We start from the raw sequence: 13,819 nt of genomic DNA, 5'->3' as shown, positions 1-13,819 counted from the left end.
CTATGGGGTGTTGGGGTCCTATGGGGTTTTTGTGGGGTCCTGGGGGGTTTGGGGTCCTATGGGGTTTTTTGTGGGGTCCTATGGGGGTTTTGGGGTCCTATGGGGTTTTTTGTGGGGTCCTATGGGGTTTGGGGTCCTGGGGGGGTTTGTGGGGTCCTGGGGGGTTTTGGGGTCCTATGGGGTTTTTTGTGGGGTCCTGTGGGGTTTGGGGTCCTATGGGGTTTTTGTGGGGTCCTATGGGGGTTTTGGGGTCCTATGGGGGTTTTGGGGTCCTATGGGGTTTTTGTGGGGTCCTATGGGGGTTTTGGGGTCCTATGGGGTTTTTTGTGGGGTCCTGGGGGGATTTGGGGTCCTATGGGGTTTTTTGTGGGGGTCCTGTGGGGTTTGGGGTCCTATGGGGTTTTTGTGGGGTCCTATGGGGGGTTGTGGGGTCCTATGGGGGTTTTGGGGTCCTATGGGGTTTTTGTGGGGTCCTATGGGGGGTTGTGGGGTCCTATGGGGGTTTTGGGGTCCTATGGGGTTTTTGTGGGGTCCTATGAGGTTTTTGTGGGGTCCTATGGGGTTTTTGGGGTCCTATGGGGTTTTTGTGGGGTCCTGGGGGGTTTTGGGGTTCTATGGGGTTTTCTGTGGGATCCTATGGGTTTTTTTTGTGGGGTCCTATGGGGTTTTTTTGTGGGGTCCTATGGGGTTTTTGGGGCCCTATGGGGTTTTTGGGGTCCTATGGGGTTTTTTGTGGGGTCCTATGGGGTGTTGGGGTCCTATGGGGTTTTTTGTGGGGTCCTGGGGGGTTTTGGGGTCCTATGGGGTTTTTTATGGGGTTTGGGGTCCTATGGTGTTTTTTGCGGGGTCCTATGGGGTTTTGGGGGTCTTATGGGGTTTTTCTGTGGGGTCCTGGGGGGGTTTGGGGTCCTATGGGGTTTTTTATGAGGTTTGGGGTCCTGAGGGATTTTTTATGGGGTTTTGGGGTCCTATGGGGTTTTTTGTGGGGTCCTATGGGGGTTTTGTGGGGTCCTATGGGGTTTTTTGTGGGGTTCTATGGGGGTTTTGGGTCTCCTATGGGGTTTTTGGGGTCCTGGGGGGGTTTGGGGTCCTATGGGGTTTTTTGTGGGGGCCTATGGGGTTTTGGGGTCCAATGGGTTTTTTATGGGGTTTTGGGGTCCTATGGGGTTTTCTGTGGGGTCCTGTGGGGTTTTGGGGTCCTGAGGGATCTTTTATGGGGTTTTTGGGTCCTATGGGGTTTTCTGTGGGGTCCTATGGGGGTTTTGGGGTCCTATGGGGTTTTTTGTGGGGTCCTGTGGGGTTTTCGGGTCCCTTATGGGATTTCGGGACCCCCTATGGGATTTTTGGTGCTCTTTATAGGGTTTTGCTCCCCCTATGGGGTTCTGGGGCCCCTATGGGGTTTTTGGGCCTCCTAGGGGATTTTAGGGCCCTCTATGGGATTTTGGGGCCCTATATGGGGTTTTGGGTTGTTCTATGTGTTTTAAGGCCCCATATAGGATTTTTGGGGCCCCTATGGGTTTTATGGCCCCCTATGGGATTTCAGGACCCTTTATGGGGTTTTTGGGCTCCTCTCTGGGATTTCGGGGCCCTTTATGGGGTTTTGGGTTCTTCTATGGGTTTTATGGCCCCCTATGGGATTTCAGGACCCTTTATGGGATTTTTGGGCCCCCTGTGGGGTTTTTGGGTCCCCTTTGGGATTTTTGGGGCTATTTATAGGGTTTTGGGCCCCCTATGGGATTTTTGGGCCCCCTATGGGACTTTGGGGCCCTTTATGGGGTTTTGGTCCCATATGGGGTTTTAAGGCCTCCTCTGGGGTTTTGGGATCCCCTATGGGGTTTTTGGGCCCCCTCGGGGATTTCGGGGCCCTTTATGGGGTTTTGGGTTCTTCTATGGGTTTTATGGCCCCCTATGGGATTTCAGGACCCTTTATGGGATTTTTGGGCCCCCTATGGGGCTTTTGGGTCCCTTTGGGATTTTTGGGGCTATTTATAGGGTTTTGGTCCCCCTCTGGGATTTTGGGGCTCTTTGTGGGTTTTTGGGTTCTTCTATGGGTTTTATGGCCCCCTATGGGATTTCAGGGCCCTTTATAGGATTTTTGGGCCTCCTATGGGGTTTTTGGGCTCCTCTCTGGGATTTCGGGGCCCTTTATGGGGTTTTGGGTTCTTCTATGGGTTTTATGGCCCCCTATGGGATTTCAGGACCCTTTATGGGATTTTTGGGCCCCCTATGGGACTTTGGGGCCCTTTATGGGGTTTTGGTCCCAAATGGGGTTTTAAGGCCTCCTCTGGGGTTTTTGGGTCCCCTATGGGGTTTTAGGGCCCCCTCGGGGATTTTGGGGTCCTTTATGGGGTTTTGGTGTCTTCTATGGGTTTTATGGACTCCTATGGGATTTTTGGTTCCCCTATGGGATTTCGGGGCCCTTTATGGGGTTTTTGGGCCCCCTATGGGGTTTTTGGGTTCCCTTTGGGATTTTTGGGGCTATTTATAGGGTTTTGGGCCCCCTCTGGGATTTTGGGGCTCTTTGTGGGTTTTTGGGGTCTTCTATGGGATTTTTGGGCCCCCTATGGGATTTCTGGGGGCTCTTTATGGGGTTTTGGGTCCCCTATGGGGTTTTTGGGCTCCTCTCTGGGATTTCGGGGCCCTTTATGGGGTTTTGGGTTCTTCTATGGGTTTTATGGCCCCCTATGGGATTTCAGTACCCTTTATGGGATTTTTGGGCCCCCTATGGGATTTCAGGACCCTTTATGGGATTTTTGGGCCCCCTATGGGATTTTTGGGCCTCCTATGGGGTTTTTGGGTCCCCTTTGGGATTTCTGGTGGCTCTTTATGGGATTTCAGGGCCCTTTATGGGATTTTTGGGCCCCCTATGGGGTTTTTGGGCTCCTCTCTGGGATTTCGGGGCCCTTTATGGGGTTTTTGGGCCCCCTATGGGATTTCAGGACCCTTTATGGGATTTTTGGGCCCCCTATGGGATTTCAGGACCCTTTATGGGATTTTTGGGCCCCTCTCTGGGATTTCGGGGCCCTTTATGGGGTTTTGGGGTCTTCTATGGGTTTTATGGCCCCCTATGGGATTTCGGGGCCCCCTATGGGATTTTTGGGCCCCCTATGGGATTTCGGGGCCCTTTATGGGGTTTTTGGGCCCCCTATGGGATTTTTAGGCCCCCTATGGGGTTTTTGGGCCTCCTATGGGATTTCCGGTCCCTTTATGGGGTTTTTGGGGCCTCCTGTGGGTTTTTAGGGCACGGCGAGCAGTGAGGTGCGGGCGAGCGAGGAAATGTCCACGCTGGTCACCTACGTGGAGCCCGTCAAGTTCAAGTCCTTCAGCGCCGCCAGCAGTGAGCTGCGCCACTTGGGGGGCGCTTATGGGGCCGGGGGCACTTATGGGGCTGGGGGTGCTTATGGGGTCTGTGGGGCACTTATGGGGCTGGGGGCACTTATGGGGCTGGGGGCGCTTATGGGGTCTGTGGGGCACTTATGGGGCTGGGGGCACTTATGGGGCTGGGGGCACTTATGGGGCTGGGGGACCCCCATAGGGTTTGGGGTCACTGTGTGGTCGGGGTCCTATGGGGCTGGGGGCACTTATGGGGCTGGGGGCGCTTATGGGGTCTGTGGGGCACTTATGGGGCTGGGGGTACTTATGGGGCTGGGGGACCCTCCATAGGGTTTGGGGTCACTGTGTGGTGGGGATCCCATGGGGCTGGGGGCACTTATGGGGCTGGATGACCTCTATAGGGTTTGGGGTCACTGTGTGGTGGGGGTCCTATGGGGCTGGAGGCACTTATGGGGCTGGGGGACCCCCATTGGGTTTGAGGTCACTGTGTGGTGGGGGCACTAATAGGGCCGGGGGCGCTTAAGGGGCTGGGGGCACTTATGGGGCTAGGGGCGCTTATGGGGCTGGGGGCACTTATGGGGCTGGGGGCGCTTATGGGGCCAGGGGCACTTATGGGGCTGGAGAACCTCTGTAGGTTTTGGGGTCACTGTGTGGTCGGGGTCCTATGGGGTTTGGCATCACTTAAGTGGCTGGGGGGCCCTATGGGGCTGGGAATCACTTATGGGGTGAGGGGACACTTATGGGGCTGGAGAACCTCTATAGGGTTTGGGGTCACTGTGTGGTGGGGGTCCCGTGGGTCTGGGGGGCGCTTATGGGGCTGGGGGCGCTTGTGGGGTCTGTGGGGCACTTATGGGGCTGGGAGGCCCTCCATAGGGTTTGGGGTCACTGTGTGGTGGGGGTCCCATGGGGCTGGAGGCACTTACAGGTCTGGGGGCGCTTATGGGGCTGGGGGCACTTATGGGGTCTGTGGGGCACTTATGGGGCTGGGGGGCCCTCCATAGGGTTTGGGGTCACTGTGTGGTGGGGGTCCTGTGGGGCTGGAGGCGCTTATGGGGCCGGGGGGCACTTATGGGACTGGGGGACCTCTATAGGGATTGGGGTCACTGTGTGGTGGGGGTCCCATGGGGCTGGGGGGCGCTTATGGGGCTGGGGGCGCTTGTGGGGTCTGTGGGGCACTTATGGGGCTGGAGGACCTCTATAGGGATTGGGGTCACTGTGTGGTGGGGGTCCCATGGGGCTGGAGGCACTTACGGGTCTGGGGGCGCTTATGGGGCTGGGGGCACTTATGGGGTCTGTGGGGCACTTATGGGGCTGGGGGACACTCCATAGGGTTTGGGGTCACTGTGTGGTGGGGGTCCCATGGGGCTGGGGGCACTTATGGGGCTGGATGACCTTTATAGGGTTTGGGGACACTGTGTGGTGGGGGCACTTATGGGGCTGGGGGCGCTTATGGGGCTGGAGAACCTCTGTAGGTTTTGGGGTCACTGTGTGGTCGGGGTCCTATGGGGTTTGGCATCACTTAAGTGGCTGGGGGGCCCTATGGGGCTGGGAATCACTTATGGGGTGAGGGGACACTTATGGGACTGGGGGACCTCTATAGGGATTGGGGTCACTGTGTGGTGGGGGGTCCCATGGGGCTGGGGGGCGCTTATGGGGCTGGGGGCGCTTATGGGGTCTGTGGGGCACTTATGGGGCTGGGGGACCCCCATAGGGTTTGGGGTCACTGTGTGGTGGGGGTCCCATGGGGCTGGAGGCACTTACAGGTCTGGGGGCGCTTATGGGGCTGGGGGCACTTATGGGGTCTGTGGGGCACTTATGGGGCTGGGGGACACTCCATAGGGTTTGGGGTCACTGTGTGGTGGGGGTCCTATGGGGCTGGAGGCACTTATGGGGCTGGGGGACCCCCATAGAGTTTGGGGACACTGGTGGGGGTCCCATGGGGCTGGAGGCACTTATGGGGCTGGGGGCACTTATGGGGCTGAAGGACCCCCCATAAGGTTTGGGGTCACTGTGTGGTGGGAGTCCTATGGGGTTGGGGGCACTTATGGGGCTGGGGGCACTTATGGGGTCTGGGGGTCTCCTATGGGGCCGGGGGTAACTTATGGGGCTGGAGGACTCCTATAGGGTTTGGGGTCACTTATGGGGCTGGGGGTCTGCAATGGGGTTGGGGTTCCTTATGGGGTTCTGGGTTCCCCAATGGGGTTTTTGGGTTCCTTATGGGGTTGTGGGTTCCCCTATGGGTTTTTTGGGGTTCCTTATGGGGTTTTGGTGCTTCCTCTGGGATTTTGGGGCTCCCTATGGAGCTGTGGGTTCCCCTATAGGGTTTTTGGGGTTCCTTATGGGGTTTTTGGGTTCCTTATGGGGTTTTTGGGGTTCCTTATGGGGTTTCGAGGTTCCTTATGGGGTTTTGGGTCCCCTATGGGGTTCTGGGTTCCCCTATGAGGTTTTTGGGGTTCCTTATGGGGCTGTGGGTTCTCCTCTGGGTTTTTGGGGTTCCTTATGGGTGTTTTGGGTTCCCCTATGGGATTTTGGGGTTCCTTATGGGGTTTCGAGGTTCCTTATGGGGTTTTGGGTCCCCTATGGGGTTTTGGGGCTCCCTATGGGGTTCTGGGTTCCCCTTTGGGTTTTTGGGGTTTCTTATGGGGTTTTTGGGCTTCCTCATGGGGTTTTGGGTTTCCCTCTGGGTTTTTGGGGTTTCTAATGGGGTTTCGGGGCCCCCTATGGGGTTTTTGGGTTCCTTATGGGGTTTTGGGTTCCCCTATGGGTTTTTGGGGTTCCTTATGGGGTTTTTGGGTTCCTTATGGGGTTTTGGTTCCCCTATGGGGTTTTGGGGTTTCTAATGGGGTTTCAGGGCCCCCTATGGGGTTTTGGGGCTCCCTATGGGTTTTTGGGGTTCCCCTATGGGGTTTTGGGGCTCCCTATGGGTTTTTGGGGTTCCTTATGGGGTTTTTGGGTTCCTTATGGGGTTTTGGTTCCCCTATGGGGTTTTGGGGTTCCCTATGGGTTTCTGGGGTTCCTTATGGGGTTTTTGGGTTCCTTATGGGGTTTTGGGGCTCCCTATGGGGTTCTGGGTTCCCCTATGAGGGTTTTTGGGTTCCTTATGGGGTTTTTGGGCTCCCTGTTGGGTTCTGGGTTCCCCTATGAGGTTTTTGGGGCTCCTTATGGGGTTTTTGGGCTCCCTATGGGGTTCTGGGTTCCCCTATGGGGTTTTTGGGTTCCCCTATGGGTTTCTGGGGTTCCTTATGGGGTTTTTGGGCTCCCTGTGGGGTTTTGGGGTGACGCCGTGTTGCTGGGTGCTGCAGAGCGGGACAAAGCCTTCGAGATGTCGTCCTTCGTGGAGACCAAAGGCCTGGAGCAGCTCACAAAGAGCCCCATTGAGTTCGTCGAGTATCCAGAATGGGGGGGGAACCAAATGGGGGGGGGAACCCAAAATAGGGGGGAACCCAAAATGGGGGGGGAACCCAAAATGGGGGGGGAACCAAAATGGGGGGGGCCAAAATGGGGGGGGAACCAAATGGGGGGGGGGAACCCAAAATAGGGGGGGAACCCAAAATGGGGGGGGAACCAAAATGGGAGGGGGAACCCAAAATAGGGGGGAACCCAAAATGGGGGGGGAACCAAAATGGGAGGGGGAACCCAAAATAGGGGGGAACCCAAAATGGGGGGGGAACCAAAATGGGGGGGGGGGCCCAAAATGGGGGGGGCCAAAATGGGACGGGGGCCCAAAGAGAGGGACCCCAAAATGGGGGGGACCAAAAAATGGGGGGGAACCCAAAATAGGGGGGAACCCAAAATGGGGGGGGAACCAAAATGGGGGGGGAACCCAAAATGGGGGGGGAACCAAAATGGGGGGGGGCCAAAATGGGGGGGACCAAAAAATGGGGGGGGGCCAAAATGGGGGGGGGCAAAATGGGGGGGAACCCAAAATGGGGGGGGACCCCAGAAATGGGGGGGAACCCAAAAATGGAGGGGACCCAAAATGGGGGGGGAACCCAAAAATGGGAGGACCCCAAAAATGGGGAGGGGCGACCCCAAAAATGGGGGGACCCCAAAAGTCGGGACACTAAAATGTGGGGGGGGACACCCTCTAAAAAGAGAGACCCCAAAAATGGGGGGGGGCGACCCCAAAATGTGGGGCGGACCCCAAAAGTAGGGGCACTAAAATGTGGGGAGGACCCCAAAATGAGGGGGGGGACCCCAAAAATGGGGGGGTGACCCTAAAATGTGGGGCCCTAAAAACAGAGGGACTCCAAAAAGAGGGGCACCAAAATGTGGGTGGGGGGACCCTAAAAAGAGAGGGACCCCAAAAAGAGGGGGGAGACCCCAAAATGGGGGGGGCGGCAAAAAGAGGGACACTAAAATGTGGGGGGGGACCCTAAAATATTGGGGGGACCCCAAAAAGAGGAGCACTAAGATGTGGGGCAGGGGGACCCTAAAAAGAGAGGGAACCCAAAAATGGGGGGGCAACCCCAAAATGTAGGGGGGACCCCAATAGTAGGGACACTAAAATGGGGGGACCCCAAAAAGAGAGGGACATCAAAAATGGCGGGGTGCACCCCCCAAATATTGGGGGGACCCCAAAAAGAGGGGCACCAAAATGTGGGGTGGGGGGGGACCCTAAAAAGAGAGACCCCAAAAATGGGGGGACCCCAAAATGTGGGGGGGACCCCAAAAAGAGGAGCACCAAAATGTGGGGGGGGGGGACCCTAAAATGAGAGAGACCCCAAAAATGGGGGGGGCGACCCCAAAATTACTTGGGGGGACCCCAAACGATACTGAAATGGGGGGGGAACCTAAAAGATTGGGGGGTCCCTATGGGGTTTATGGGGTCCGTGTGGGGTTTTGGGGTCCCTATGGGGTTAATGGGGTCCCTATAGGGTTGATGGGGTTCCTATGGGGTTGATGGGGTCCCTGTGGGGTTTTGGGGTCCCTATGGGGTTTTGGGGTCTCAGTGGGGTTCATGGGGTCCCTATGGGGCGTGGGTGTTGCTGTGGGGTTTTGGGGTCCCTATGGGGTTTTGGGGTCTCAGTGGGGTTAATGGGATCCCTATAGGGTTGATGGGGTTCCTATGGGGTTGATGGGGTCCCTGTGGGGTTTTGGGGTCCCTGTGGGGTTTTGGGGTCTCAGTGGGGTTAATGGGATCCCTATAGGGTTGATGGGGTTCCTGTGGGGTTGATGGGGTCCCTATGGGGTTTATGGGGTCCCTGTGGGGTTTTGGGGTCTCAGTGAGGTTGATGGGGTCCCTATGGGGCGTGGGTGTTGCTGTGGGGTTTTGGGGTCCCTATGGGGTTTATGGGGTCCCTATAGGGTTGATGGGGTTCCTATGGGGCTTGGGTGTTGCTGTGGGGTTTATGGGGTCCCTATGGGGTTTTGGGGTCTCAGTGGGGTTAATGGGGTCCCTATAGGGTTGATGGGGTTCCTGTGGGGTTGATGGGGTCCCTATGGGGTTTATGGGGTCCCTGTGGGGTTTTGGGGTCTCAGTGAGGTTGATGGGGTCCCTATGGGGTTTTGGGGTCTCAGTGGGGTTAATGGGGTCCCTATAGGGTTGATGGGGTCCCTATGGGGTGTGGGTGTTGCTGTGGGGTTTTGGGGTCCCTATGGGGTTTATGGGGTCCCTATAGGGTTGATGGGGTTCCTATGGGGTTGATGGGGTCCCTGTGGGGTTTTGGGGTCCCTATGGGGTTTTGGGGTCTCAGTGAGGTTGATGGGGTCCCTATGGGGCGTGGGTGTTGCTGTGGGGTTTATGGGGTCCTATGGGGTTTAGAGGATCCTTGTGGGGATGTGGGGTTCTTATGGGGTTTTAGGGTCCCTGTGGGGTTCCCCATGTGATTATGGGGGTCCCTATGGAGTTTTGGGGTTCCTATGGGGTGTGGGGGTCCCTGTGGGGTTTATGGGGTCTCTATAGGGTTTATGGAGTCCCTATGGGGCGTGGGAGTCCCTGCGGGGTTTCTGGGGCCACTGTGGGGCTTATGGGGTCCCTCTGGGGTTTGGGGGTCTCAGTGGGGTTTATGGAGTCCCTATAGGAATATGGAGGTCCCTATGGGGTTTTGGGGTCGCTGTGGGGATATGTGGTTCCCATTGGGGTTTTGGGGTCTGTATGGGGTTTATAGGGATCCTATGGGGTTGATGGGGTCCCTGTGGGGTTTTGGGGTTCCTGTGGGGTTTCTGGGGGCACTGTGGGGCTTATGGGGGTCCCTATGGGGTTTGGGGGTCTCAGTGGGGTTTATGGAGCCCCTATGGGAGCACAGAGTTTCCTATGCGGTTTTGGGGTCTGTATGGGGTTTAAGGGATCCTATGGGGTTGATGGGGTCCCTATGGGGTTTGCGGGTCTCAGTGGGTTGATGGGGGTCCCTGTGGGGTTTTGGGGTCCCTGTGGGGCGCTGTGGGTCGCTGTGGTTCCTTAATGCCCCCCCAGGTACAATAAGAGGCAGCTGAGCCGCGTTTACCCCAAAGGGACTCGCGTGGATTCCTCCAACTTCCAGCCACAGCTCTTCTGGAACGCAGGCTGCCATATGGCCGCCCTCAACTTCCAGACCCTCGGTCAGCCCCATAGCCGCCCCATAGCTGCCCCATAGCCGCCCCATAGAACCGCCGTACAGTGCTGCGAGAGTGCTGCCCCCTAGCGGCAGCTCATAGCATTGCCATGCAGTGCTGCCCCCCAGCGGCAGCTCATAGCATTGCCATGCAGTGCTGCCCCCTAGCGGCAGCTCATAGCATTGCCATGCAGTGCTGCTATTCAGTGCTGCCCCCCAGCGGCAGCTCATAGCATTGCCATGCAGTGCTGCCATTCGGTGCTGCCCCCCAGCGGCAGCTCATAGCATTGCCATGCAGTGCTGCCATTCAGTGCTGCCCCCCAGCGGCAGCTCATAGCATTGCCATGCAGTGCTGCCATTCGGTGCTGCCCCCTAGCGGCAGTCTGTAGCATTGCAGTTCGGTGCTGCCCCCTAGCGGCAACTCGTAGAATTGCCATACAGTGCTGCTCCCTAGTGGCTGCTAATAGCATTGCCATGCAGTGCTGCCATACAGTGCTGCCCCCTAGCTGAGCCGGTAGAATTGCCATACAGTGCTGCCGCCTAGCGGCAGTCTATAGCATTGCCATACATTGCTGCTTTTCAGTGCTGCCCCCTAGCGGCAGTCTATAGAACTGCAATACGATCTTGCCCCCTAGCGGCTGCTCATAGCATTGCCACTCAGTGCTGCCATGCAGTGCTGCCCCCTAGTGGCAGCCCATAGCATTGCCACTCGGTGCTGCCATACAATGCTGCCCCCTAGCGGCAGTCTATAGAAATGCAACACAGTCTTGCCCCCTAGCGGCAGCTCATAGTATTGCCATGCAGTGCTGCCCCCTAGTGGCAGCCCATAGCATTGCCACTCGGTGCTGACATACAGTGCTGCCCCCTAGCGGCAGTCTATAGAACTGCAACATAGTCTTGCCCCCTAGCGGCAGCCCATAGCATTGCCGTTCAGTGCTGCCCCCTAGCGGCAGTCTGTAGCATTGCTATTCAGTACTGCCATAGGGTGCTGCCCCCTAGCGGCAGCCCGTAGCATTGCCACCCAGTGCTGCCCCCTAGCGGCAGCCCGGAGCATTGCCACCCAGTGCTGCCCCCTAGCGGCAGCTCGGAGCATTGCCGTACAGTGCTGCCATTCAGTGCTGCCCCCATCTCTGACCCCACATCTGACCCCATAACCCCTATATCCCCTTCTCTGATCCCATAACCCCCTTCTATAACCCCATTCCCCCAATATTTGACCCCATAAGCCCCCCATGCCCCCATATGTGCTCCCCTAACCCCCCATACCCCCATATATGACTCCACATCTGATCCCATAACCCCATCTCTAACCCATACCTCCATCCCTGACCCCATATCCCCTTCCATGACCCCATAACCCCACATCTGACCCCATAACTCCATCTCAGACCCCACATCTGACCCCATAACCCCATCTCTAACCCCATACCCCCTTCCATAGCCCCATAACCCCACATCTGACCCCATAACCCCATCTCAGACCCCACATCTGACCCCGTAACCCCATATCCCCATCTCTGACCCCCTAAGCCCCCCATACCCCCATATGTGACCCCATACCCCCATCTCAGACCCCATAACCCCACATCTGACCTCATAACCCCCCCCCGTCCCCCCAGACGTCCCCATGCAGCTCAATTTGGGGCTCTTTGAGTACAACGCCCGCTCGGGGTTTCTGCTGAAGCCCGAATTCATGCGGCGCCGGGACAAAACCTTCGACCCCCTTCGCCGAGGACATCGTGGATGGGGTGGTGGCCAACAGCCTCAGTGTGCAGGTGGGGGGGGGGGGGGGGGGATTTTGGGGGAGGGGGAGTGGATTTGGGGGGTTATGGGGTCGGGTGTGGGGTGGGGGGGGAGGTATGGGGTCAGAGATGGGGGTGTGGGGTCAGGTGTGGGGGGCATGAGGGGAGATATGGGTTCAGGGATGGGGGTGTGGGGTCAGGGATGGGGGTATGGGGGGAGATATGGGGTCAGAGATGGGGGGTGTGGGGTCAGAGATGGGGGTATGGGGGGAGATATGGGGTCAGAGATGGGGGGTGTGGGGTCAGAGATGGGGATATGGGATCAGAGATGGGGGTATGGGGGGAGATATGTGGTCAGAAATGGGGATTTGGGGGGAGATATGGGGTCAGAGATGGGGGTATGGGAGGAGATATGGGGTCAGAGGTGTGGGTATGGGGGGAGATATGGGGTCAGAGATGGGGGGTGTGGGGTCAGAGATGGCGGTGTGGGGTCAGAGATGGAGTTATGGGGGGAGATATGGGGTCAGAGATGGGGTGTGGGGTCAGGGATGGGGGTATGGGGGGAGATATGGGGTCAGAAATGGGGATTTGGGGGGAGATATGGGGTCAGAGATGGGGATGTGGGGTAAGGGATGGGGGCATGGAGAGAGACATGGGGTCAGAAAGGGAGTTATGGGGGGGAGATGTGGGGTTGTGGGGTGAGAGATGGGGGTATAGGGGTTATGGAAGGGGGATGTGGGGGTTATGGGGTCAGGTGTGCAGTCATGGGGGGAGATGGCGAGTTGTGGGGCCGTGTGGGGTGGCTGTGTGCCCCAGGTGCTGTGGGGGCAGTTTTGGAGCCATTTGGGGACAGGTGGGGCCATTTGAGACCATGTGGGGTCATTTGGGGCCAGGTGTGGCCATGTGGGGCCATGTGGGGCCATGTGGGGCTATATGGGGCCACTTGAGGCCATGTGGAGCCATGTGGGGTCATTTGGGGCCATATGGGGCCACGTGGGGCCATGTGGGGCCATATGGGGCCATGTGGGGCTATATGGGGCCATGTGGGGCTATATGGGGGCTATATGGGGCCATGTGGGGCTATATGGGGCCATTTGAGGCCATGTGGGGCCATGTGGGGCCACTTGGGGTCCATTTGGGGTCACATTTGGGGTCCATTTGGGGTCTATTTGGGGTCTCATTTGGGGTCCATTTGGGGTCATTTGGGGTCCATTTGGGGTCCCTGTGGGGCCGTTCATTGCAGGTGCTGTCGGGGCAGTTTCTGGGGTCACATTTGGGGCCATTTGGGGTCCATTTGGGTCCGTTTGGGTCCGTTTGGGTCCGTTTGGGGCCATTTGTGGTCACATTTGGGGTCCATTTGGGGTCCATTTGGGGTCTCATTTGGGGTCACATTTGGGGTCCATTTGGGGTCCATTTGGGGTCCATGTGGGTCCATGTGGGTCCCTGTGGGTCCCTGTGGGGCCGTCCATTGCAGGTGCTATCGGGGCAGTTTTGAGGTCCATTTGGGGTCACATTTGGGGTCACATTTGGGGTCCATTTGGGGTCCATTTGGGGTCACATTTGGGGTCCATTTGGGGTCCATTTGGGGTCACATTTGGGGTCTATTTGGGGTCACATTTGGGGTCCATTTGGGGTCCATGTGGGTCCATGTGGGGCCGTTCTGTTGCAGGTGCTGTCGGGGCAGTTTTGGGGTCCATTTGGGGTCACATTTGGGGTCACATTTAGGATCCATTTGGGGTCCATTTGGGGTCTATTTGGGGTCCATGTGGGTCCATGTGGGGCCGTTCCGTTGCAGGTGCTGTCGGGGGCAGTTTTGGGGCCATTTGGGGTCACATTTGGGGTCACATTTGGGGTCACATTTGGGGTCCATGTGGGTCCATTTGGGTCCATGTGGGGCCGTTCTGTTGCAGGTGCTGTCGGGGCAGTTTTGGGGTCCATTTGGGATCCATTTGGGGTCCCTTTGGGGCCATTTGGGGTTCATTTGGGGTCCATGTGGGTCCATTTGACTCCATGTGGGGCCGTCCCATTGCAGGTGCTGTCAGGGCAGTTTTGGGGTCCATTTGGGGTCCATTTGGGGTCCATTTGGGGTTCATTTGGGTCCATGTGGGTCCATTTGGGGCTGTTCATTGCAGGTGCTGTCAGGGCAGTTTTTGGGGCCATTTGGTGTCCATGTGGGTCCATTTAGGTCCATTTGGCTCCCCGTGGGGCCGT

At 57.6% G+C, this 13,819-nt stretch overlaps 1 protein-coding gene across 21 annotated transcripts in view; it reads left to right on the top strand.

Moving 5' to 3' along the window:
• LOC125687798 (1-phosphatidylinositol 4,5-bisphosphate phosphodiesterase beta-3-like) overlaps positions 1-13,813 on the top strand; it is a 28,561-nt gene extending 14,748 nt beyond the window's left edge. For 15 of the 21 annotated variants that reach the window (XM_048933073.1, XM_048933068.1, XM_048933070.1 and 12 more), the window contains 5 exons: positions 3,241-3,337; positions 6,636-6,720; positions 9,749-9,873; positions 11,486-11,641; positions 13,083-13,813. In XM_048933073.1, coding sequence (XP_048789030.1) covers positions 3,241-3,337; positions 6,636-6,720; positions 9,749-9,873; positions 11,486-11,641; positions 13,083-13,333 — 714 coding nt within the window. In that variant the 3' untranslated portion in view covers positions 13,334-13,813. Of the gene's footprint in view, positions 1-3,240; positions 3,338-6,635; positions 6,721-9,748; positions 9,874-11,485; positions 11,642-13,082 lie in introns of those variants that run through there. The other 6 variants (XR_007374409.1, XR_007374410.1, XM_048933078.1 and 3 more) reach the window with 1 other exon arrangement.
• Positions 13,814-13,819: the final 6 nt, after the last annotated feature.

The sequence above is a fragment of the Lagopus muta genome, unplaced genomic scaffold (genome assembly GCF_023343835.1).
Source record: "Lagopus muta isolate bLagMut1 unplaced genomic scaffold, bLagMut1 primary scaffold_221, whole genome shotgun sequence".
In the NCBI taxonomy this organism is placed as follows: Eukaryota; Metazoa; Chordata; class Aves; order Galliformes; family Phasianidae; genus Lagopus; species Lagopus muta.
The sequence above is the reverse complement of the archived record's forward strand: the minus strand, read 5'-3'. Positions and strand labels throughout refer to the sequence as shown.